The 23,849-nt window shown below is 53.9% G+C and overlaps 1 protein-coding gene across 1 annotated transcript; it reads right to left on the reverse strand.

Moving 5' to 3' along the window:
• Positions 1 to 873: 873 nt before the first annotated feature.
• P2RY2 (purinergic receptor P2Y2) lies at positions 874 to 2,167 on the reverse strand (the record flags this gene model as incomplete). The annotated part of the gene is made up of 1 exon (XM_080715047.1): positions 874 to 2,167. The coding sequence occupies one exon, from the start codon at positions 2,165 to 2,167 to the stop codon at positions 1,037 to 1,039; it is 1,131 nt and encodes a 376-aa protein (XP_080571173.1). The 3' UTR covers positions 874 to 1,036.
• Positions 2,168 to 23,849: the final 21,682 nt, after the last annotated feature.

Here is a 23,849-nt window from a genome sequence, read left to right on the forward strand (position 1 = left end):
ATGCTTAGCTCCAACTGGCTCAGCTCCAACTGGCTGTGTGTGTGTGTGTGTGTGTGTGTGTGTGTGTGTGATCCTGAGGATTGCACCCAGGGGCATTCTACCCCTAAGCTATACCCCGAGCCCTATTTTTTATTCTTTATTTTAAAATAGGGTCTCACTAAGTGCAGAGGGCCTCACTAAGTAGCTACGGCTGGCCTCAAACCTGCAATACTCCTATCTCAGCCTCCCAAGTACTGGGATAACAAGTGTGTGCCCCCACACCCAGCTTTCCAACTGGTTTTAAAGTAGGGGTGACCTGGGTTCTGGAGAGGCATCCCTGATGTAAGACTCCCTTGAAGCAGCTAATGGTAGGGCACGTGGTGGAAGAGAAGAAGTTGGAAGGGCCCCTAAGGAAATGTTGAAAGCTTCCCAGACTGTCCCCATCCTCCAACTATACAACAGAGTACACAGCTCACAGGTGACACCTTTAGTATAAGTTCTAGCCTTTCCAGCTCCCGGCCAGGGAAGCCTCCAGCTGGGCACGTCAGTCCTCAGACGTTCGTCTCTTGGGCTGGGATGCTCCTCTGAGCTGAGTCAACTGTGGCTCCCAGTCCCACCCCAGACCACGGGGGGACTGGCCCCGAGTGCTTACCAGGGTCCCCTGGTTAACCTATGGCTCCGCCCCTGCTCCAGCTGCTCAGGCCCAGGCGGTGAGCTTGCCAAGTCACCTCCCTTTCTCGTCCTGCTTCTCCACTGGACTCCACCAGGCTGGAATCCAGGGTAGCTTGGCAGCAACAGCCAGCTATCTGCATGGGAGTCAGGTGGCATGCGTCCTGAAAGGTGCCTTCCCCGAAACTTTAGCCCCCCACTCACACATACAAACGACCACGGGGGCTCCTGCGGCCAGCTGGCTCTCCCGGCCACAGGGAAAGTATCCTGAGCCCCTGCCGAATGACAGAGCCACGGATGGTTCGTATCTGGGGACAAGGTCCCATCTGAACACGCCCTGGTCACCTCCAGCTCGCCCACACCGCCCTGCAGGCCAGGGGCTCAGGCCCTAGAGCCGGATGTCATGGGTGTTCTCACTCCCCGCGGGCGTGGACTCTGTCCGCCCCGAGGTCCCACTGCTAGTCCACACCCCTGTCCTCTTGGCGTCGGTTCTGTCGGACCTGTGCAGGCCTGGCCTGCGGCGAGCCGGGGTGGCAGGGGTGGGGTCTGTGGGTGGCTTGGCATCCCGGGCGAAGCGGACGAGCCTCTGCCCCGCCAGGAAGTAGAGCACGGGGTCCAGGCAACTGTTGGCGCTGGCCAGCGGCCGCGTGATCTTGTACGCCATGTTGATGGCGTTGAGGGTGTGGCAGCTGAGGTCGAGCGAGCGGAAGGAGTAGTAGAGGGTGCGGGTGACGTGGAAGGGCAGGAAGCAGAGGGCGAAGACGGCCAGCACCAGCGCGATGGTGCGCACCGACTTGCGCTTGGCGCGCGGCAGGCCCCCCGCCGTGCCATAGGCCGGCTGCAGCAGGCGCCGCGCCATGAGCGCGTAGCACAGCAGGATGGTGGCGAAGGGCACGGCGAAGAGCAGGGCCAGCATGACTGAGCTGTAGGCCACGAAGTGGCTGAACAGGTCCGGGGCCGACGTGTCGTGGCAGGTGATGCGGCCCCCGCGCGCGCTGGTGGTCACGAAGTAGAGCACGGGCGCCTGGCAGGCCAGCACCAGCAGCCACACGGCCGCAGCCACCCTGCGCGCGTAGCGGGCCTGGCCCCAGCGCAGGGAGCGCAGCGGGCGCAGCACGCCCAGGCAGCGGTGCAGGCTGATGCAGGTCAGGAAGAGGATGCTGCAGTAGAGGTTGGTGTAGAAGAGGAAGCGCACCAGCTTGCACAGCACCGTGCTGAAGGGCCAGTGGTCGCCACGAGCGTAGTAAAACACCAGCAGCGGCAGCGAGGCTGCGTACAGCGCGTCCGACACAGCCAGGTGGAACATGTAGGTGGTGGAGGCGTTCCAGGTCTTGAGGCGGCACAGGAAGATGTAGAGGGCCACGACGTTCAGACACAGCCCCAGCACGCACACCACGCCGTAGGACACGGGCAGCAGCACGTACTTGAAGTCCTCATTGAAGCGGCACTTGTAGCCCAGCTCGTCCCCATCCCAGGTGTCATTGATGGTGTCATTCCATGGGCCCAGGCCGGCCGCCATCGCCCTGCAGGGTGGGAGGAAGGCCATCAGGGTCATGGTTGGGGCTCATGCCCGAGGCCTGGCGCCCACCTGGCCCAGGCCAGGGAGACCCCAAGTGCTCACAGATTCCCTTGGTAAGATCTGCCCATGTTCTGGGCTTTTGCTGCCGTCTGACCAGCACCTGAACCTAAACCCTCCAAACCCTGGAACTGCAAGAATGTGTGAGATCTTTGAATATCAGGAACATAAAGCCAGGCATGGTGGCGGATGCTTGTAATCCCAGTAATTGGGAGGCTGAGACAGGAGGATCCCAGGTTCCCTGCCAGCCTCAGCTACTTAGTGAGGCCTCCGCAACTTAGTGAGACACCGTTTCAAAATAAAGAATAAAAGCTGTGTGTGGTGGTGCACGCTTGTAATCCCAGCATTCGGGAGGCCGAGACTGGAGGATCGCAGTTTTCAGATAGCTTCAGCTATTTAGTGAGGCCCTACGCAACTTAGTGAGACCCTGTTTCAAAAAATAAAAAAATAGGGCAGGGGGTGTAGCTCGGAGGTTGAATGTCCCTGGGTTCCACCCCAGACCCACCAAAAGAATAAAAAAGAAGAAGAAGGAGAAGGAGAAGAAGAAGGAGGAGGAGGAGAAAACAAAATTAAAGAATAAAGCCAGGCATAATCCCAGAGCTTGGGAGGCTGAGACAGGAGGATTTTGTAAATTCGGAGCAGCCTCAGCTACTTAGTGAGGCCCTGTTTCCAAATAAATTATAAAGTAGGCCTCCAAATAAATTATAAAATAGGCCTGGGGGTGTAGCCCAGAGGTAGAAAAGCCCCTGGGTTCCACTCCTCCCCAGTATCACACACACACAAAGAATAAAAACAAATAGGGTGTGGTAGCTCAGAGAGAGCAAGCTACCCTGGATTCAATCCCTTGTACCAAAAATACCATATACTCTTTAGCCAGGTATGGTGGCACACACCTATAATCCAATATATATATAATCAGGAACATAGGAGTCTTTTTTTTTTTTTTTTTCAGTGCTGGGGATTGAATCCAGGGGCATTCTACCTCTGAGCTTCATCCCTGACTTTTTTATTTTAAAAAAGGATCTCCCTAAATTGCTGAGGCCAGCTTTGAACCTGCAGTCCTCCTGTCTCAGTTTCCCAAGTACTGAGATTACAGGTATATGCCACCATGCCCACCAATCTTCAGCATCATATAATTCTAAAACTTTAGAACAAGGGTGGGTAAACTACAGCCAAAGACCAAACAGAGCTCACCAGTCTTTTTTTTTTTAATTTTTTTGTAGGTAGATCTTTATTGGAACACCACCGCAATCTGTTTACAGAGTTCAGCAGTTGTGTTGGTGTGAGCCTGTGATCCTAATACTTGGGAGGCGGAGACAGGAAGATTGCAGGCTTGAGGCCAGCCTCAGTATCCTTTCGAAACTCTCAGCAACCTAGTGAGAGACCCTGTTTTAAAAAACAAAAAATAGCCGGGTGTGGTGGCGCAGGCTTGTAATCCCAGCATTTGGGAGGCTGAGACCGGAGGATCGCAGTTCGCGGACAGCTTCAGCTACTTAGGCCCTCCACAACTCAGTGAGACCCAGTTTCAAAATAAAGAATAAAAAATAGGGCAGGGGGTGTAGCCCAGAGGTCGAATGCCCCTGGGTTCCATCCCCAGACCTGGGGGAAAAAAAAAAAAGCTGGGCGTGGTGGCTCACGCTTGTAATCCCCGTGCTTGGGAGGCTGAGACAGGAGGATTGCACAGGTTTGAGGCCAGCCTCAGCTACTTAGTGAGGCTCTGAGCAATTTAGTGAGACCCTGTTTTCAAATAAAGTATAAAATAGGTCTGGAAGTATAGCCCAGAGGTAGAAGAGCCCCTGGGTTCCACCAGTAACACACACACACACACACACACACACACACACACACACACACACACACAGTGCTGACTCTGCTCTAGAGCCTTGGGACCAGAGAGTGTGAGATCTGGGATTCTGAGCTCTGGAATCTGAGGACCAGGGGGTGGCAGTGGATAATAATTTCAGATTCTGGGAAGAGCCTTCGAGGTGGACAGGCTCCACTGCACGCCCAAGGCCCACTGGCTGCTGAGGAAGTTTCTGGCCAGGACAACCCACACCCTCTGGAAGCATCACCATGCTTCATTCCCACACACTGGGGAAGCTGAAGTATCTTCAAGGTCTGCCTTGTGCATATCCATTCTCTGCTTAGACAAATATAAATAGAGCAGGGCTTGGAGATGCATGCCTCTTATCCCAGTACTTGGAAGGCTGAGACAGGAGGATTGCAGGTTTGAGGCCTGCCTCGGCAATTTCATGAGGAGGCCCTCCGCAACTTAGTGAAACCCTGTTTCAAAAAAAAAAAAAAAAAAAAAAAAAGGGGCCGGGCATGGTGGTACACGCTTGTAATCCCAGCATTCGGGAGGCTGAGACCTGGAGGATCGCGGTTCGCGGACAGCCTCAGCTACTTAGTGAGGCCCTCTGCAACTCAGTGAGACCCGGTTTCAAAATAAAGAATAAAAAATAGGGCAGGGGGAGTAGCTAGGAGGTCAAATGCCCCTGGGTTCCATCCCCAGACCCGTTAAAAAAAAAATAGGGCTGGGAGTGTAGCTTAGAGGCAGAATGCCCTGGGTTCAAGACACAAACAAAAAAAATACATATAAGCCAGGCATGGTGGTACATGCTTGTAATCCCAGCATTTGGGAGGCTGAGACCAGAGGATCGCGGTTTGTGGACAGCCTCAGCTACTTAGTGAGGCCCTCTGCAATTTAGTGAGACCCTGTTTCAAAGTAAAGAATAAGCTGGGCGTGGTGGCACACGCTTGTAATCCTCGCGCTTGGGAGGCAGAGACAGGTGGATCACGCAGGTTCAAAGCCAGCTGCGCTGGCTTAAGAGACCCTGTTTCCAAATAAAAATATAAAAAAATAGATCTGGGAGTGTAGCCCGGAGGTAGAAGGGTTTCCAGGAACCCCAGTACCACCAAAATAAATAAATAAATAAATAAATAAATAAATAAATAAATAAATAAATAAAATAAAAAAATAGGGCAGGGGATATAGCTCGGAGGCCAAATGCCCCTGGGTTCCATCCCCAAACCTGCAAATATATGTGTGTGTGTGTGTGTGTGTGATTTTTTAAAGGTACTCCTTTATTCTGGCACTTGCTACATCTGCACACAGCAGTTCTGCCCCTCAGCCTTTGAGGTTACGAAATGGGACAATGATCTTCTGAAGAGTCCAGGAAACCTGGGGTGGAGACAGAGATAGAGAGTAGAGGGGGGTCTTCTTTTGTGGGGCAAATTTAGCTTCTCCTGGGCCTGCCCAGTTCCTCTTTGCACACGGCACTATCCTGCCATCCCCATACCTTGTCCCTCGTGAGTGTATGCCACCCCCTTGGATCTGATGACCCAGCTGATAGTGCGTACCTGGAGGCCGGCTGCAGCCCTCCTCCACCTGCCACCAGTAAGATCTCTCTCCGCTGGGAGGCAGGGGAGAGACATCCCCATCTGAATGGCAAAGATGTGCCCCAAGGTTCCAGAAGGCAGAGGGCTATTAAATCAGGAGCTGCAGTGGGAAAACCCTCTGGAGCCTCAGCCTGCTCACCGGCTACATTTCCTGCCTTGGAGAACCGCAGCCCCCAACCCTCAGGAGACTTTGGCTCTGGAGACCAGGAGGGTGGCTTCCTCTAGGCCCCAGGCACACCTGTCACCTGCCAGGACTGCTATCTGCTCTCGTCCCAGTGCTGAGCACTGGCCTCTCCTCAGAGGTAGGGTCAGGGCCTCAGCTCCCCTGGAACCCTCTCATGGCTCATGCAATTTCCTGCTGGTCACTGACTGTGGAATCTCTGACACTGAGGAGAGGGGTGGAGACTTCCCTGTCTCCCCGAGAACGAGGGAGCTGCCCCCTCCACCTGTTCTAAGACATCCTGGCCTCCACCCTCTACACCAGCTGGGGACTCCATCATTGTGGCCCTGGTCCAGCCTGACCCTGCCTGCCCTCTCCCTCCCCTGCAGCTCACTGGCCTGTGAGGTCATCTTTCTAGCCCCAGCCCCTGCTTAGGGAGGCAGTGAGTCCCCAGCCCTTGCACCCAGGCCTCACCCTGGGGTCTACAGACACCTCTACCTGCCTCTCCACTGGCTGACCCTGCCCCAAGGCTCCCAGCCTAGGAAGAGAGACCAGCCACTGGAGAGCCCTTCCAGGCTTTCCTGCCCTTGTTCGCCCTATACTTTCTGTCTAGAAAGACTTTCCAGAACCCACCTATGCGTACTCCCTCTATCTCCCTCCAGGCTCTTTCTCCTCCTCCTTCTCCTCCTCCTCCTCCTCCTCCTCCTCCTCCTCCACCTCCTCCTCCTCTCCTTATTTTATTTTAAAACAGGGTCTCAATCAATAGCTCGATGAATCTCACTACTTGCTGAGGCTATCCTCTAACCTGGAATCCTCCTGTCTCAGCCTCCCAAGTACTGGGATTACAGGCATGCACCACTATGCCTGGCTTCCCAGCCCCTATTTTATTATTATCGTGGTGGTTGTTGTTATTATTATTATTATTATTTTGAAACAAGGTCTTTTTTTTTTTTTTTGGTGGTACTGGGGTTCCTGGAAGCCCTTCTACCTCCGGGCTACACTCCCAGACCTATTTTTTACATTTTCATTTTGGAAACAGGGTCTCCTAAACAAGCGCGCGCGGCTGGCTTCGAACCTGCGCGATCCTCCTGTCTCTGCCTCCCAAGCGCGGGGATTACAAGTGTGCGCCACCACGCCCGGCGAAACAAGGTCTTTAAATTGCGGAGGACCTCACTAAGTCACTGAGGCTGTCCTGGAACCTGCAATCCTCCTGGCTCAGCCTTTCATGTACTGGGCCTACAGGTGTGCACCACCATTCTTGGCTCTTATTTTTTGTTTTGAAACAGGGTCTCAGGAGGTTGCGGAGAGTCTGGCTTCATTGCTGAGGCTGTCCTTGGACCTGTGATCTTCCTGTCTCAGCCTCCCAAGTACTGGAATTGCAAGTGTGCACCTCCATGCCCTGCTCCTTCAGACTGTTCTCAATGTCACCTCGTCACTGGAGCCTTCCTTCTCTGGCCCCTCAGGCCATTTTAGTACAGTTGCTCCTGGAGGGCAGGGCCCATCTAATGCTTTTATCTATCAGTCACTCAGCAAGAGGATTGACTCACAGCTACTACTGCAGGAGAGAATGAATGAATGAATGAATCAATCAATCAATCAATCGATCAATCAAACAAACACAGGAGGCTATAGGAGCCCAGAGGAGCCAAACTTGATGAAGGTGCCTTGCTCTTTCTCCCTTCTTAGAGGACTTACAGGAGGACAGTAGTGGTTATAGATTTCTCAGCTACAGACCCTAGGTGGCTAGGGGTCAGCCCAGCCCTCTTGGGAAGCCAGCCCATCCAGGGCCTTCTGCCCCAGACAGACCCTTGCATGGTTTCTACTTCAAAGGCTGCAGAGGCCCAGAGGACCCTGCCCTTCTCTGGGCAGGCCGGGGAAGCAGCAGAGGGAGTCAGACCCAGGAAGCTCTGCCTGACCTCAGATGGTCAGCCATCTGAGGCCATCTCTAGCCCATCTCTGATCAGGAGTTCTAGTTCTGGAGTCTCCTCTGCTAGCCTCCCTGCTCTGTAGGGACCAAGCCTGGGTGGAACAGCTTCCAGGCAGCATCTTCATGATGCCTCCACCCCACCCCTACCCTGGGTAGATGTTGTCATACAGACTAAGCAATTCATTCAACGTCACACTGCAAGGAGTTGGAAATATGAGGCCTGACACCCAGGGCTGTCCAACTCCAAAGCCGGAATTCATCACACCCTGGGATAAAGGAGCAGGGCAAGGCACCTGTCTTAGGATCCCCTTGATCCAACCAGGCTTCAGTCCATACACTTGCACAACATGCCACTACCTGTCCAGCCTCCCCGCCCGTGGACCCACCTCACACACCTGTACCTGACCAGCCTCTGCTCTCACCGCTGTCAGGATGCTCAGGTTCCTCACTCATGAATGCACATGCCTGGACCGGCTGCAGGGAGCTCTTCGGGAAACAGGAAAAACAGGTTCCCTGGCCTGGGCCAGCACCCAGACTCTAGCATTTTTCAGGACAGGCTGCTGAGCAGGGGTTCCTGCAGGCACAGGGAGATGGAGACACGACACAGGCTCAGAGTCAAGGGAAGTCAGCCAGGCCACCCCGACCCAGGTGTGCCTCCTCTCTTCTAACCTTGGCCCCAAAGAGGCAGAGAGGTGACCTGGTGTGCTTGTCCTGGTTGGAGTGACCTCTGCACATTGACATCCCCCACCGTCCACCCATAGCTCACATGCTCCAGACACAGGCTGCTTACAGCCTCCTTCCTAGGCACCCCCCTTTTATAGAACAGCTCTGCAAGGGAAGATCTCCCCCAGGTCCTGCAGGACCTCCAGTGTCCCCTCTCTCTGTCCTGGTTCTGTGCTTCAGGTCAATGCCCCCTGTGACCAGTCTATGTCATAAGTACTTCTGCCAACACCCCTTTGCCCACGCTGGCTCTCTACCTCCAGTCCCCTCCTCCCCACTCCCGCCTGTAGGCATTCTCCCAAGGGTGTTACACACACACACACACACACACACACACACACACACACACACAGACACATATAGGTACACACAGTCACATGCATATACAGTGCACACAGCCGGACACAGTCTAGATAGCCAGGAAATCACCTGCACCAAACCCCCATTCAACAGAGGAAGAAACAGGTCTAGGGCCTCGCAGTAAATCAAGGGCAGGGCAGGATTAGAAGCCAAGACCTCTTTATTATAGCCCCAGTTGTGTCGTGCCTGGGCACCCTCACACACACCAGGCACAGGGCTTCGGGGAGACGTGGTTGCCTGGTGGAGGGATGTCCCTGTATGAGTCCATCCCACTGCCCGGCGGGACCTCAGACATGTCACAGGAGAATAAGAGTGTCCCCCCCCCCCCAGAATGATCTTCTCCTATCTGCTTCATTTCCCTAGATGACAGGCGTGCGGGTGGGGACTGCAGGGGGAGGGAGGGGCTGGGAAGCACCTCTGGCCACTGTCTACTGTGCACCTGGCAGTCGCTCAGGCTGACCTGGTCCAGGGGCTGGCTGCCATCTGTCTGTCTGCTTGAGAGTCTAGAGACAAGATGAAGAACTTCACGCTTTCATCACACACCTCCCAGGTGTGCATCCTTAGGAGATACCTCACCCCCACTGGCTGCCAGAGTCCATTTCTACGAAGGGACTTCACCATCATCCCGGGGTTTCCACCTCTTTTTTTCCCCTCTTGAAGCCCGTTACGCACCACGTCCTGTCAGCCCCATCAGTGAAGTTCCTCAGACACGCCCTGCATGCTCCTTGGCTGCAGCCGCAGGCCTGAGCTTCTTCTCCTTCCGCCCCAGCCTCTGCGCTGGACTCCTTGCCTCCGCCCTGTCCCGTCTGTCTAGCCTTCTTGCTACCGGCACATGGTTTTTCTAAAGCTCAAATTGGGCCATATGCTGCTGAGCTTAAAATCCTTCCCTGGCTCCCTAGTGCCCTCAGGCTAACCTCCAAGCCCCTCAGCCTGGCGGATCTGGTCTCTGCTGCCCCTCCAGAAAACCCTCCCTCTCCATCTCCACTTCCACCTTTCTGTCTCAACAGAGCAGAGTCATAGGTCATATCTTGACCAGGGACAACCGCCTTTAATTTCTCACACCCATATCATAGCACAGGTTAAGCCCTGTTTTTGAGTCAAGTTCTGTTTTAGGCAGCTTCAAATTCCTCTTCCCATTTAGTCCTGAGACTTAGAAAGGCTAAACAACCTCTCTGGGGGCACAAGGCTAGTAAATGACACAGATATCTGGTCTGACTCTGGTCTACTACCTCCTACGGTGCAAGGCCCAGGCCTTGACCCCAGGAAGCTCCCTGACCATCCCTCTCCAGACCCCCTGGCTCTGCCTGTCTGTCAGGTCAGGTCTCTAGCAGAGGAACTCCCAACTGCCAGGACTCAGCATCTACTCTTCTTAGTATTTTTTAGTGTGAAGTGGCCAAGATGGCTATTGTACCCATCTCCCCGGCAGAAACACTAAGGTCACCAGGGAGCCAAGGGCAGCTGGATTGACTAGCATGAGGACCACCTGCCTCCTGGCCTAACTCTGCCCCCATCACCAACTGGGTCTTTCTGTGGCCCGAGGCCAGGAAGCCCAAAGCCAGGAGGAGGGGCTGGGGCAGTTCCCAGGCTGACGGCAGAATTTCTAGGGTGGTTGGACGACATTCCAGTTCCTCTGCTAGGGTGGCTCTGGAATGTGCCTCCCGCCTGGCCAGTGGACCCTGTCCAGCCTGGCAGGGGAGACTGTTCTGTCACCACTCTAGAGACCCCTTGCTGCCTGTCTCCACCAGGGGAGGGATGCTGGGAGGGAAACACGGAACCTGGACCTTAAATGGCATCAAGGTGGCAGAAAAGGACCTAGACATAGCTCTCAATTCCAAAGCCCAAATCTCAATCTCCTCTATAGAAACACAGAACCTGCCCCAAAATTTGCTGAGATGGTTGTATGACATGATTTACACTTGTGTATATGTGGGGGGGCTGCTGGGGGTGGAACCCAAGGCATGCCGGGCAAGTGCTCTACCACTGAGCCATGTCCCCAGGCCAATTGAGGCTCATTTCATGAAATAATAAAAGTGATACACATGTGGAGAAGGCAGGAAGGAGGGGGTATCCCAGAAAGACAAGAGGGGCAAGAAGCCCCGCGGGAATAATGGGCAGGCTACAGGTATGGCGCTCACAGCCAGACTGGCTGCAGGTCACATCCCACACTGAGGACTGCATTTCTGTGCCTGACCCGTGTAGGGTTCCTGGGGACTCTGAGGTCAGACCCTTCCCTGACCTCAAAGAATTCACTGTCAAGGCAGTGGGGGGCAGGAGGTTCACCCAGAAATAGGCAACAACAAACAGGATGATTAGGCCTCAAGGAATCCAAGGAGGCCTGGTCAGGGAGGTTTCTTGGAGGAGAGAGGAGAGGGCACCTGACCTGCACTGCAGAAAATTAGTAGGAATTGGTGGGTAGAGAGAGGAGGAGGGACTGGGCAAACGCCGGCACAAAGACAACACAGACTGGGAATTTTTTTTTTTTTTTGTGGTACTGGGGGTGGAACCCAGGGGCTTTTCTACCTCTGGGCTATATTCCCAGACCTATTTTATATTTTATTTGGAAACAGGGTCTCACTAAGTTGCTGAGAGCCTCAGTAAGTAGCTGAGGCTGGCTTCAAATCTGTGCGATCCTCCTGTTTCAGCCTCCCAAGCACGGGGATTACTAGCGTGTGCCACCACGCCCGGCTTTCAGACTGGGAATCTTCCCTGTGGCTTGAGAGCAGTGGAGGGCAAGACTGGCTTCCCAGGATCAGGAGCTTAGAAGTCACTATGTCCCCTCCAAATGTCCTTCAAAGGACCTCCCAGCCTTGCCTGCCATGTTATACTGTGTGAAGGGGGCTGGTCTGGGGACCTGGCTAAGGGTGACCTCAGATGTTACTGGATGGTGCTGTTGCCCTATGAGGCCTCCCTCCCCTCCAGGGAGGCCCTCGGGCTCTGCAGCCCCCTCCCTAGGAACTTTCCCTCTTGGGGGCCCCAGGATCCTGGATGTGGGGGCCACTCACAGAGGCCAGGGTCAGGGCATCTGACTGGGTAGGTCTCAAAGTAGCCAGGCTAACAGATCAAGAAACTGAGGCCCCTGAAGAGAAGGAGTCATATTCAACCAGGGGAGGACTCCCCATCACCCCTCCCACCCTGGCCCCGTGCAGCCCAGAACAGGACCACAGAGTCCAGCTACAGAACTGAACAGGGTCAGAATCACAAGGCCCTGCACTCCACCCCAACCTATCACACTAATGCCTCTGGCCAGATTCGAGAAGCAAAACCCAGGGTTCAAACTGCAACTTGGAACCATTCAGGCTGTGAAATCCCCATCAAGTCAGTCCCTCTTTCTGAACCTTGGGTTCTTCACTGGTCAAACAGGAAGCATTACTGCCTCATGGGCCAGCTCCTGCACGTGAGTAAGACAAGGGGGCAGGCGGGCACTCTGTGGTGCCAGCAAATCCTGCATTATCTGCGGATGTAGAGGCCGTGCCTGCCATCGCAGCAGAGAGATACCAAATCCCAGGAGCTAATAACACTCCTCAGTGAGGGGAGAGACCACGTTGGAGCAGTCAGGAGGCTTCTGGAAGAGGAGCTGTGATCAGCTTTGTGGAGGAACAAGAAGGGTCCAGCTTGGGAGGAAAGACGGAGACAGGACCACCCAGGAGGACAAGGGACAAAAGGGCAGAACAGGCCCTGGGCGAGGCTGCGAGTCTAAGGCTCTCCCACTCAGCACTTGCAGATTCCAGGATCACTGGGTCTCAGAGCCCAATCCCAAGGGTGCCAGGTTCCGGGAGAGAGTGCTGTTTTCTTCCGTTCTGTTACTTGAGCTTCCGTCAGCTTTGGGCTTGAAAGTCTCAGACCCACAGGCCTCTGCATCCTCGGAGTGATGCAGTCACAAGTCACGTTCCCTGGAGCCACAAAGTCCCAGCAACACTGGCCAGTGCCCAGTATGCCCGGCTTCAGAGAGGCCATGTGAAGCCAGCCTCAGACTGGCTCTGCAGGCCCTCCAGGAGGGACCGGTCAAGCTGGGATAAAGACACAGACATGGGCCAAGTCCACGTGGGTGATTAAGCCACAGCCAGGGCTCCTGGAGTCTGGAGCGGCTCCTACCTGGCCTGGCGGAGGTGGTCAGGGAGCGCTTCCCAGAGGAGCTGGGACTTAATAACTGATTAGGATTTGTCAGGTGGACATAGGTGGGAGGCCGCTGACGGCAGAAGAGGAAGCAAATGCCAAGACTCAGTGGGTGAGAGTGTGGCCTGTCCAACAAAGGCCAGGAGGTCGTGGGTGGCTGGCATGGAATGTGTGGGGGCCTGAGGAACGCTTAAGAAAGGGTTCAAAGGCCAGGCTGGGGAGCACGGCCTTTATTCTGACCTTTATAAACATGGTGTCCCATGGAAGGTAGACAGGGCTGGGGAGTCTGGAGAGAGGGAGTTGAGGGAGGAGACTATACATACAAGGGTGTGGTGAGAAGAGCTGGTACCTTGGCCCAGACTCCCGGGGACATGGGGAGTGTCCTTCCCTGGCCATAAGAGTCTTCCTTCTACATACTGTTTGGGAGCTGGGACACTCACCAGGAAGCCATATAGATACAAGGCCAAGGAAAGCTCCCAGGCCCAGGCCTTTCCTTGGGAATCTGTAATGACAACCAGAGGGGACCAGGGTGGAGAACCGAGGAGCTGCCCGGCAGGGCCCGGGCTGCCTACCCTCCCACCAGGGATCCTGCTACCCATCCTAGGCCGGGACTGACTTGGGCCTAGGAGATGGAGTGTTAGGACAGTGGAGGGACGTCTCTGCTCAAGAAGTCCATGGCTCTCCACGGACCGAGGCTTTACTCCTACCCTCCACCTCAGCTGGCCATTCATTCCTAAACCCTCCCTGGCACCTGCACTGTGCCCTACCTATGCCAAGTGAGAAAGCAGGAATGGCCTGGCCTCATCCTGCAACTCTGGCCTCTCTCTCTGAGATGGGCAGAGGTCCAGGAGGGCCCCACAGACAGCTTGCCCCCATCAGGGCCTAGGTCTGGGATGAAAGGTGCCCCGGGCAGGCCTACAGAAGACGGGGGAGAGGAAAGATTCCATCAGGGGCACCTCTTCCTCCCCTCACCAGATGGGCAAGGCCTCCCTGGTCATCTGAGAAGGGCTGAGCAGGTCTTATCTTCACCAGCAGCTGTGCAGTCAGCCCACAAGAAAGCCCCAAAGACAGGTTCCCAGGAGAGGATCCAAACTCCTTCAGCCGGAAGCCAGGGGGCCGGCGGCTCCCTGATGGGCTTCTGTTTGGATGGGGAGAGTTAAGCTGGGGCAGGTAGCAGGAGCCCCAGGTTTCACCTGGGCTTTGTGACATGGGCAAGATACTTTCCAGGCCTCTACTTCCTCATATGCAACATAGAGATAATAATTCCTTCCTCACAAGGTCGCTGAAGAATAAAATGAGCAATTTTTGTTAATTATTACTAGCAAGCTATCTCTGCAGAGTAGAACACGGGGAGAGGAAGGCATTTAATAATTGAATTCCAATAACCAGCACAATCTCTGGTGGTTGCACCTGTGTTCTATTATAGTCTACAAAAGGCATTTCTGTCTGTGAGTATCAAACTCCTCCCTGTGCATTGCATTTGGTTTACAAAGCTCTTTACTGGGCTGAGGCTATAGCTCAGTAATAAAACATAGGGTTAGTATGCATGAGACCCTGGGTTCAATTCTCAGCCCGTACACACACCTGTGTGCATGCACATACACACGTGTCCTTTTCCTGGCCTCTGTGTTAAGAATCCTCGCAGCACCTTGCATTCAAAGAGACAAGGATCATCACTCCAGTTTACAGGTGGCAACGCTGGTATCTAGAGGCACGATGGCCACTCTAAGGTCTACAGCCACTAAATCAAAGTTTCACGGGATCATTCATGAGATCTTGGTGATATCCTCACACTCTCTTATCTGTTTCTGGGGAGATCTGGAAGCCCCGGAGCCCTATGCATCCTGGACAAGAGGAGGACAGAATGGAGAGGCCGTAGCCTCCTCTGCAAGCCAATATCAGCAGCCATTTCTGAGGGTGGCCCACTGTGCACACAGCCCCTATGTCCATACCCCAGGACAGCCCAGGATAGGGAGAGAAGGAGAAAGAATGACCGGCGCTCAGCCAGGTGTGGTGGTGCACACCTGTAATATCTGTACTTGGAAGGCTGAGACAGGAAGATCACAGGTTTGAAGCCAGCCTCGGCAATTTAGTGAGGCTCTCAGAAACCTCACAAGACCCTGTTTCCAAATAAGAAATAAAAAACTGGACTGGGGATGCAGCTTGGAGGTAGAATGCCTCTGGGTTCAGTCTCTAGTACTACAATAAATACATACAAAACCAAAAATAGAAAGGCCTGAGGGTGTAGCTCAGAGGTAGAATGCCTCTGGGTTAAATCCCCAGTAACACAGACAGACAGACACAGACACACACACACACACAGAGTGACAGGGACTTTGGATTGGGGCTCCCCCACACATACTCGTGGGCAGGACCTTATTGGTGATTCTTTTAGAGGCTGAACCTCCTTCTTCCCACTGCCACCCACAGGTAGCTGAGACTTCACAGCCCAGAAATGACCCTCAAAAGCTCATCACCATCCCAGTCTACATCCACAGCAAGGCTGTAGACCCAGGGGAGTGCAAGGATGCCCAGTTCAGAGAAGCAGGCGCTGGCACCATAAATCCCAAACTGGCTATGCTAGTTCCCAACAGGACCTGGCACTCGGGCCGGCTCCTAGGGAGGCCCAAGCCTGACACCGGCAGCCCTAGTGGGAGGGGTCACTGACTTTCTACTGACCGACCCTTTTCCTATGACACCACCTGCCAGATTAAAAGTCTCTGGACAGATTAAAGTCTTAACTGTCCCGCCTTACCACTGCCCTCCTCCTCTCCACTCCCTTGCTACTTACTGCCTCCCCAGTTTTACCAAGGCCCAGACCGGGACGCCACCCAGAGTGACCCTGCGTGGAGGGCAGGACTCAGCAGATCTCCAGGGGTGGCCTCCTCTCTGGCCACCGTCCCAGGCCCCGGAGGCGCCCACACCAGAACACACATAGACACAAGTCCCACGGGTCCAGCTCCTCATCCCCGCGAGGGCGCATGCCCTCGCCCACTAACGCACAGACTTCCCGAGACGCGGGCACACACACCTACTGCCAGGGTGCGGGGTATCCGTCCACACTCGCCGCCATCTACGCTCCAGCCGAGAAAAAGTTCAAGCACCGGCCGGCGGCGGGCTCACACAGCCCGGTTCTGCGCCGCCCGCCCGCTCGGAACCTTGCCCCAGGGGGACAGGCACCCGCACAGTCCTCTCCTCGGCCAGCGCCGAGTTGGAGCCACGCCGTCCCGGGGCCGGGCCCTGTCCGCGCGCGGAGCTCGCCCTTGCCGGGGGCTGTCCGCGGCTCCCCAGCCCGAGCCTGCAGCGCGGCTCCCACGTGCCCCGCAGCGCCGCGGCCCCCGCCCTGCTCCCCACCCCGCCGCCCGCCTGGAGGGGCGGGGCGGACTCTGGACAGACCCTGGCACCGCCCCCGACTCCGGGAGAGCCACCCCGCCACCCCGCGCTCGCTCCGGCGCCGCCCAGCCCCACGGCCGTGGGGTCAGCGCCCCGCCAGCCCCGCGAGCCGCGACCTCCCGCCTGGCCCAGCGGAGCGCAGGGAGCCAGAGATTGTTCAGAGACGCCAAAGTTTTTACCAGGTTTGCAGGGTGCCCGAGTGGCTCTGGTCGTAGCCCAGTGTGGGACCTTGGTGCCATCCCATCCGCTCAGCTTGCCAGGGCACCACGCTGAGAACAGGACGCCTGGTGGGCAGTCAGGGCCTCTCCAACTTTGGAGGGGTGAAGAGGCAACCCCTTGCTCCTGTTTGGAGATCTCTGACTCACCATTGTTTTTGGTCTCTCTTCCTGAGCTGCTTTCCTGCCTTTCTCTACCCTCAATCACACCCAGCAGGCCTTCTGCAATACCGGTGTTTCTTTGGTGTTTCTTTCGGCCTCTCTCCAGTCTGAGCTCAGGAGGCCAAAGGCAGGACTACCTTCTCCCTACTCTCTTCCCACAGTCCCTGGGAGGTGCCCAATCCTTGCAGATATGGATGGATGGATGGATGGATGGATGGATGGATGGATGGGTGGACGGACACGATACCCGCTGCCCCTGCCCCATATCATCTGGTCTAGAGATCAGGAGTGTGGGCTCCAGCCCAGGTTCAACACTGAGAGGCCTTGACCCAGTTCCAGCCTCTCTCAGGGAGGGCCTCCTTTTGTATGAAATGGAGCCAATCACACCGCACTCACCTCCTAGTTCCATCTGTCTGTTCTTCAGATGGTCCAGTGGCTGGATGAGTACAGAGAAGGCCTCTTCCTGTGGCCAAGGAGCTCGCCCCAGCGCTGGGGCCTTGGGCCGGGCTGGGCTCCACATCAGCTGACTGGGGACTAGTTCCAGACCAAGGAAGCGCCCAGAAAGGGTGCTGGCTGCAGCCCTGCCAGGAATAAAAGCAGGGTGAATACACAGTGCTGAGTGGCTGAGCCGCCTCTGCAGTCCCCTGGGACCTTTGCTTGGGAGACACAAAGGCCCCTTGTCTAGCCTCCTCCGCCTGTTGTCCAAGCTGGTTCATGCAGTTTTCAGAGGCCTGAGCATCCCCAAAGCCCTCACTCACAGGGCACAGGCCGTTAAGGTCCCAGTGGGCAAGTCCCTTTGGGCACTGGAACCTCAGCCAAACTCTTTTTTCCTCCTGCTTTCAAGCTGTCAGATCTTCTACTGTCACTGACTGCTATTTCTTTCAGAAGAAAAAGATTCCTCTGAACTCAAGAAGAGGCCCCAGGCCCCGGGCCTTACCTCCAGCAGACATGGCTCTGCATCTCTTGCTGTGGCCCAACCCCCTCATTTCACAGAGATACTGTATCCCTAAGATTCTTGACATTTGACCTGCTCCTTGGGTGACATAGGCCTTAGGAGCAGAGGAAAGGGCATTGTCCTTGTGCCCACAGCATGGGGTTCAGATTCCATTCTTGCCCCACCTCTCCTATGATTCCTCCCTCTCTCTCTCTCTCTCTCTCTCTCTCTCTCTCTCTCTCTCTTGCGCTCCCTCTCTCTCTCCCCCCCCCCCTTTGACACTGAAGATTGACCCTAGGGGCATTCTACCTCCAAGTTACACCCCCCAGCCTTATTTATTTATTTATTTATTTATTTATTTATTTATTTGCAGTACTGGAGATTGAACCCAAGGGTATTCTACCTCCAAGCCACATCCCCGGCCCTATTTTTTATTCTTTATTTTGAAACAGGGTCTCACTGAGTTGCAAAGGACCTCACTAAGTAGTTGAGGCTGTCCATAAACCATGATCCTCCTGTTTCAGCCTCCCGAATGTTGGGATTACCACCTGGCTTGCTTGCTTGCTTGCTCTCTTTTTCTTCCTTTCTTTCTTCCTTTCTTTCTTTCTTTCTTTCTTTCTTTCTTTCTTTCTTTCTTGGTGGTGCTGGGGTTCCTGGAAACCCTTCTACCTCCGGGTTACACTCCCAGACCTATTTTATGTATTTTATTTGGAAACAGGGTCTCTTAAACCAGCGTGATCCTCCTGTCTCCACCTCCCAAGTGCAGGGATTACAACCCTGTGCCACCACATCCAGCTTTTATTTTTTATTTTGAAACAACGTCTCACTATGTTGCAGAGAGCCTCACTAAGTAGCTGGAGCTGGCCCTGAACCTGTGATCCTCCTGTCTCAGTCTCCCAAATACTGGGATTACAAGCCTGCACCACCACGCCTGGCTTCTTGTGACTTTTCTCTGAGCTTCAGTCTCCTCTTCTTCAAAATAGAATAATATTCCTCACCTGCCGGCCTGTCTAAAGTTCTCTTTTCACGGTTTTGCCCATCATCCTGAGCTGCCCGGGCTTCGAGGACTTAGGATACTCTCTAACAAGCTTGGGAATCCAGGTCCCTAACACTTCCTGGGACACTTCCTTCTGCCTTGGGGTCTTGGAGGTCATCAAGTCTAGCAGGCTTCATGCCCCCCAGCCCCCGTGGAATCCTCCTTACCCGGTGCCATCTGGGAGCTCCCATCCCACTTTGACTTGCATTTTTATTTGTTTACATTTCCTGGTAAGACTCTGTTGCAAATACATTGAAGATTCTATGGCTGAAAGTAATTAGAACCATTGATCCAACCAGGAAATTGAGGCCCAGCGAGGCACACAGCAAGTACCATCTGACAGGGCAGAAGAGCAGGGAGGGAGTCTCAAGCAGGCTGGAACCAAGCAGGCTAATGGCGAGTGCCCAGGCACAGTAATGATCCCCAGGAGGGGGGTAATGGAGCCGTGGGGGCACAGGGAGGGTTCCATTAGCCATGGCAGGTCAGGGGGGAAAGGGCAAAGCCCTGGCCTTGGCTTCCTCTCTGCTGTGCATTAGAAGGCTTCCTGTCTCCCCCTGAGAAGGCATTTTGGCTCATGCAGGACTTCTCCACTTCTCTTACCTCCCGTGAGAAAACTGGCTCTGAGAATCTAAGCTGAGGTGAGCCCTGCCTGGGCCGAGCCCCAGCCCTCTGTCAGAGGGTAGGTGGGTAAGCCAGACATGGTGGTGCACAACTGTAATCCCAGTATTTGGGAAGCTGAGACAGGAGGATTGCAAAGTCGAGGCCAGCCTCAGCAATTTAGTAAGATCTTGTTTCAAAATAAAAAAATAAAAAGGGCCAGGTGCAGTGTCACATTCCTGTAATGCTAGCGCTTTGGCTGAGAGAGGAGGCTGAGACAGGAGCATCACAGGTTCATGACCAGCCTCAGCCATGTACTGAGTTCAGTACCAAAAGGGGGGAGGTAGAGGGCATAACTCAGAGGTAGAATTCATTTACCTGGATTCAATTCCCAATGCAAAGAAAGAAAGGACAAGACAAGACAAGACTGGGGATATAGCTTGGAAGAAGAATGTCCCCGGGCTCAATCTCCAGCACCCCCCCCAAAAAAAAAAAGGGAGAGTAGGGGGTGTCTTTGTCACCCCTCACTGCCATCCCCTGCTCTACTCTCTGGAAACTCCTCTACTACTTTCAAGATAAATCCCAGCTCCTGCCTGCCCACCTTGGCCCCTCCAAGACCTAGTTCAGGTGTCCTAGCACTTGCCACGCTGCTGGCACCCCCGGTGTCTGTCTCCCCTTCTCACAGGGTCCCTTTGAGGGCAGGGTCTGGGTGCACCCTGCACAGGGTTAAACATCCAACATGTTCCTATCACGTGCTCAGTCCCGTTGAGTATCTGTTGTAGCGAATGAGGCAGGACTGTATTTAGTGATCACCACCTGGATCCTCACCAGGGCCCTGGAAGATAGGCATTGCCATTCCTGTGTTACATATAGGGAAACTGAGGTTCAGGAGGATGAAGTGAAAGTCCAAAGTCATGCAGTGACTCTATGGTGGGCCTCCTGGCCCTGAAACTGCACCCTTCTGGGAAGGAAGGCCCCGCTGAGTTCCCAGAGTGATAGCTAGTCCTTGGCTCTGGGTTGCACCCGGGCAACTCCAGTTACACAGGGCTGGGTTGGCTCCAGCCGCCTGGCCTTCCTTGTTCCCTGGACCGACTCACTGCCCTGCACAGTATCTCTCTCCCTCACTGGCCGGAACTGTGCTCCTCAAGTTTCCCGGGCAGGGCCAGGGCTCAGATGCTGAGTGCAGCCTGGAAGCTCTTGCCCTCCACAAGCCAAAACACAGGCGCCCAAGAGAGGCAGCCCCTGGAGGCAGGAAGCCTGGGCCAGCTTCAACTCTACCTCCTCCCAAGCAGGGCCAGCTGCATAATTTGCAGGACCCAGGAAAAAATGAAAATGTGGGGCTGGGTATGATGGATGGCACAGGCCTATAATCCCAGTACTTGGGAGGCTAAAACAGAAGGATCTCACATTTAAGGCTGGCCTTGGCAACTTAGCAAGACCCTGTTTCAAAATAAATAATAAAAAGGATCTGGGCATTGTAGTACATGCCTGTAATCCCAGTGCTTGAGAGGCTGAGAAAGGAGAATTGCAGGCTCAAGACCAGCCTCAGCTATTTAGCAAAACTCTCATCAACCTAGTGAGAGCCTCCTTTCCTTTCTTTCTTTCTTTCTTTCTTTCTTTCTTTCTTTCTTTCTTTCTTTCTTTCGTGGGTCTGGGGATGGGACCCAGAAGCATTTGATCTCCGAGCTATACCCCCTGCCCTATTTTTTATTCTTTATTTTGAAACTGGGTCTCACTGAGTTGTGGAGGGCCTCACTAAGTAGCTGAGGCTGTCCGCGAGCCGTGATCCTCAGGTCTCAGCCTCCCAAATGCTGGGATTGCAAGCATGCACTACCATACCCAGCTAGTGAAAGACTATTTCAAAACAAAAAATAAAAAGGGCTAGGGATGTAGCTGGGAGGCAGAATGCCCATGGGTTAAATCCTCTCTCTCTGTCTCTCTCTCTGTCTCTCTGTCTCTCTGTCTCTCTCTCTCTCTCTCTCTCTCTCTCTCTCTGTCTCTCTCTCTCTCTCTCTCTCTCTCTCTCTCTCTCTCTCTCACACACACACACACACACACACACACACACACACACACTGTCTTGGTCATGTGTCCACGAAGACTACCTGTCCTCAGGCCTTGGTTTCCTCATCTGTGCGATTAGAGAATGGTAGCTGCATGGCCAGGCAGGGTAGGGCTGAAGTGGGAGAAGTAAGTAGGAGGCCCAGGACTAGTGTGAGGGCTGGATGGGGTCTCAGGGATATCTCTTGTTCGGGTCTCAGCGCTGCACAGTGGGCCTGGTCTTGCCAGGCATTTGATTCCTTACAACAGCCCTTTTTGTACCAACTTATGGCTCAAAGAAGCCAGGTGACCTGCTCAGGGTTGCACAGACACTCAGCAGTGAGGGAGGGGCATGCAGGACCCAAGAATGGGTCAGTGAGGAGGAGAAGCTGAGGTAAGGCCTGGCCTCTCCAGCTGCAGAGCTGCCCACCTGCCTGTTCCCAGCAGCTCCTGGGCAACGGCCTCGCTCCACGACCACCCCGGGCGAGGGCTGACCTCCTGAAAGCGCCACCCTCACACTCTGCTCCTGTACTCCACATCACCCATGGGGCTGAAAAGTAAGGCCCGGGGTATGGCATCTGGAGCCCTTTGTGACCTGCCCCAGAGACCTTTCCCTCCCACCTGCCCACTCTCCATCTGCTCCAATACCCACTGAGTATGGGCTATCTTCCTCTCTTTGAATGGCCCTGTCCTTTCACACACGTGGCCTGTGCTTGCTCCGGTGTCCTTCTTCCTGGGATGCGGGTTTCCCTGCTCTGCCGTGTGTGTCCAAATCCTCTTTCTCCCTCATGAGCCAGCCCAGCGTCACCCCCACCAGCCGGCCTCTCTCCACTCCCCATAGTAACCCCCACATCCAACACAAAGGCTGGGCTTACCTGCTTCCTTGCAGGGCTCTCCCCAGGCTGGCCGCCTTGCTAGTGGGAGGAAGTGCGAGGCAAGGAACAGGAGTGCGGAGAGGCAGGGATACCGGCCCTGCTGCGACAATTTCTTTTATGAACCATCTGGTTCCTGAGTTCAAACAGCAAGGACTTCAGGATGGTGGGAGCTGAGTGTTCAGGAATGTTATCAAGGGATAAAAATTTAAGCTGGGCATGGTGGCACAGGCCTGTAATCCCAGTACTTGGGAGGCTGAGACAGGAGGATCACAGGTTTGAGGATAGCCTCGGCAAGTAGTGAGACACTCACCGAACTAGTGAGACCCTGTTTCAAAATAAAAATAAAATAGGGTTGGGAGTGTAGCTCAGAGGTATAATGCCCTTGGTTAAATCCCCAGTACCCCCCTCCAAAAAAAAAAAAAAAAAAGGATAAAAAGTTAAGAGATTCTCAAGAGTTGAGTCATTAAGGAATCTTTTCTATGCCATACAAAGGAAATTTTTTTGTTTGCTTTTTTAAAATGCACCTGAAAATGTTGGGTGTGGTGGCACATACTTGTAATTCCAGTACTTGGGAGGCTGAGATAGGAGGTTTGCCTCAGCTACTTAGTGAGGTCTGTCTCAAAATAAAAAATAAAATAGGGCTGGAGATATAGCTCAGAGGTAAAACACCTCTGGGTTCAATCTCCAGTAAAACACACACACACACACACACACACACACACACACACACACACACACACGGGGCTGGGGACACCAGGCATGGTGGTGCACCATTATAATTCTAGTACTTAAAAGCTGAGACAGGAAGATGGCAGGTTCAAGGCCAACCTCAGTTACTTAGTGAGGCCCTCTGCAACTTAGTGAGACCCTGTTTCAAAATTAAGAATAAAAAGCTGGGCGTGGTGGCATAAACTTGCAATCCCAGCATTCAGGAGACTGAGACTGGAGGATTGTGGTTCACAGACAGCCTCAGCTACTAAGCAAGGCCCTTCGCAACTGAGTGAGACCCTGTTTCGAAAACAGAATAAAAAATATGGCTGGGGGTGTCGCTCAGCGGGAGAAGGCCCCTGGGTTCCATTCCAGGTACTGCAAAAAAATTTTTTTAGAATAAAAATAGAGCCAGGCATGATGGCACACACTTGTAATTCCAGCATTTGGAAGGCTGAGACAGGAGGATTGCTGTTTGCGGCCAACTTCAGCTACTTAGTGAGGCCCTTTGCAACTCAGTGAGACCCTGTTTCAAAGTAAAGAATAAAAAATAGGACTGGGGGTGTAGCTCAGAGGTAGAATGTCTCTGGGTTCCATCTCCAGTACTGCAATAAAATAAAATAAAATAAAATAAAATAAAATAAAAATAGGACTGTCAGTATAGCTTGGTGGTAGAATGCCCCTGGTTTCAACTCCCAGTAGTGTGAAACAAACAAAACAAAACAAGACAAACACACGCACACACAATGGGCTGGGGGTATAGCTTGGAAATAAAATGCCCCCAGGTTCAATGCCCAGTAACACACACACAACACCTGAATTTACTTCTCAGTTCTATTATTTACCCAGTCATCCATTCTCTTGCTCTTGCTCTCTCTTGCTCTCTTTCTTTTTAATTTTTTTTTCTTCAGGTTTCCCACAAGTGATGGCTTGGCAATATCAGTCCCACTAACAACTGTCCTTTGCCAACCTTTGTCCTTGGGTCC

This window comes from Muscardinus avellanarius, assembly GCF_963383645.1.
Source record: "Muscardinus avellanarius genome assembly, chromosome: 1".
Classification (NCBI taxonomy): Eukaryota; Metazoa; Chordata; class Mammalia; order Rodentia; family Gliridae; genus Muscardinus; species Muscardinus avellanarius.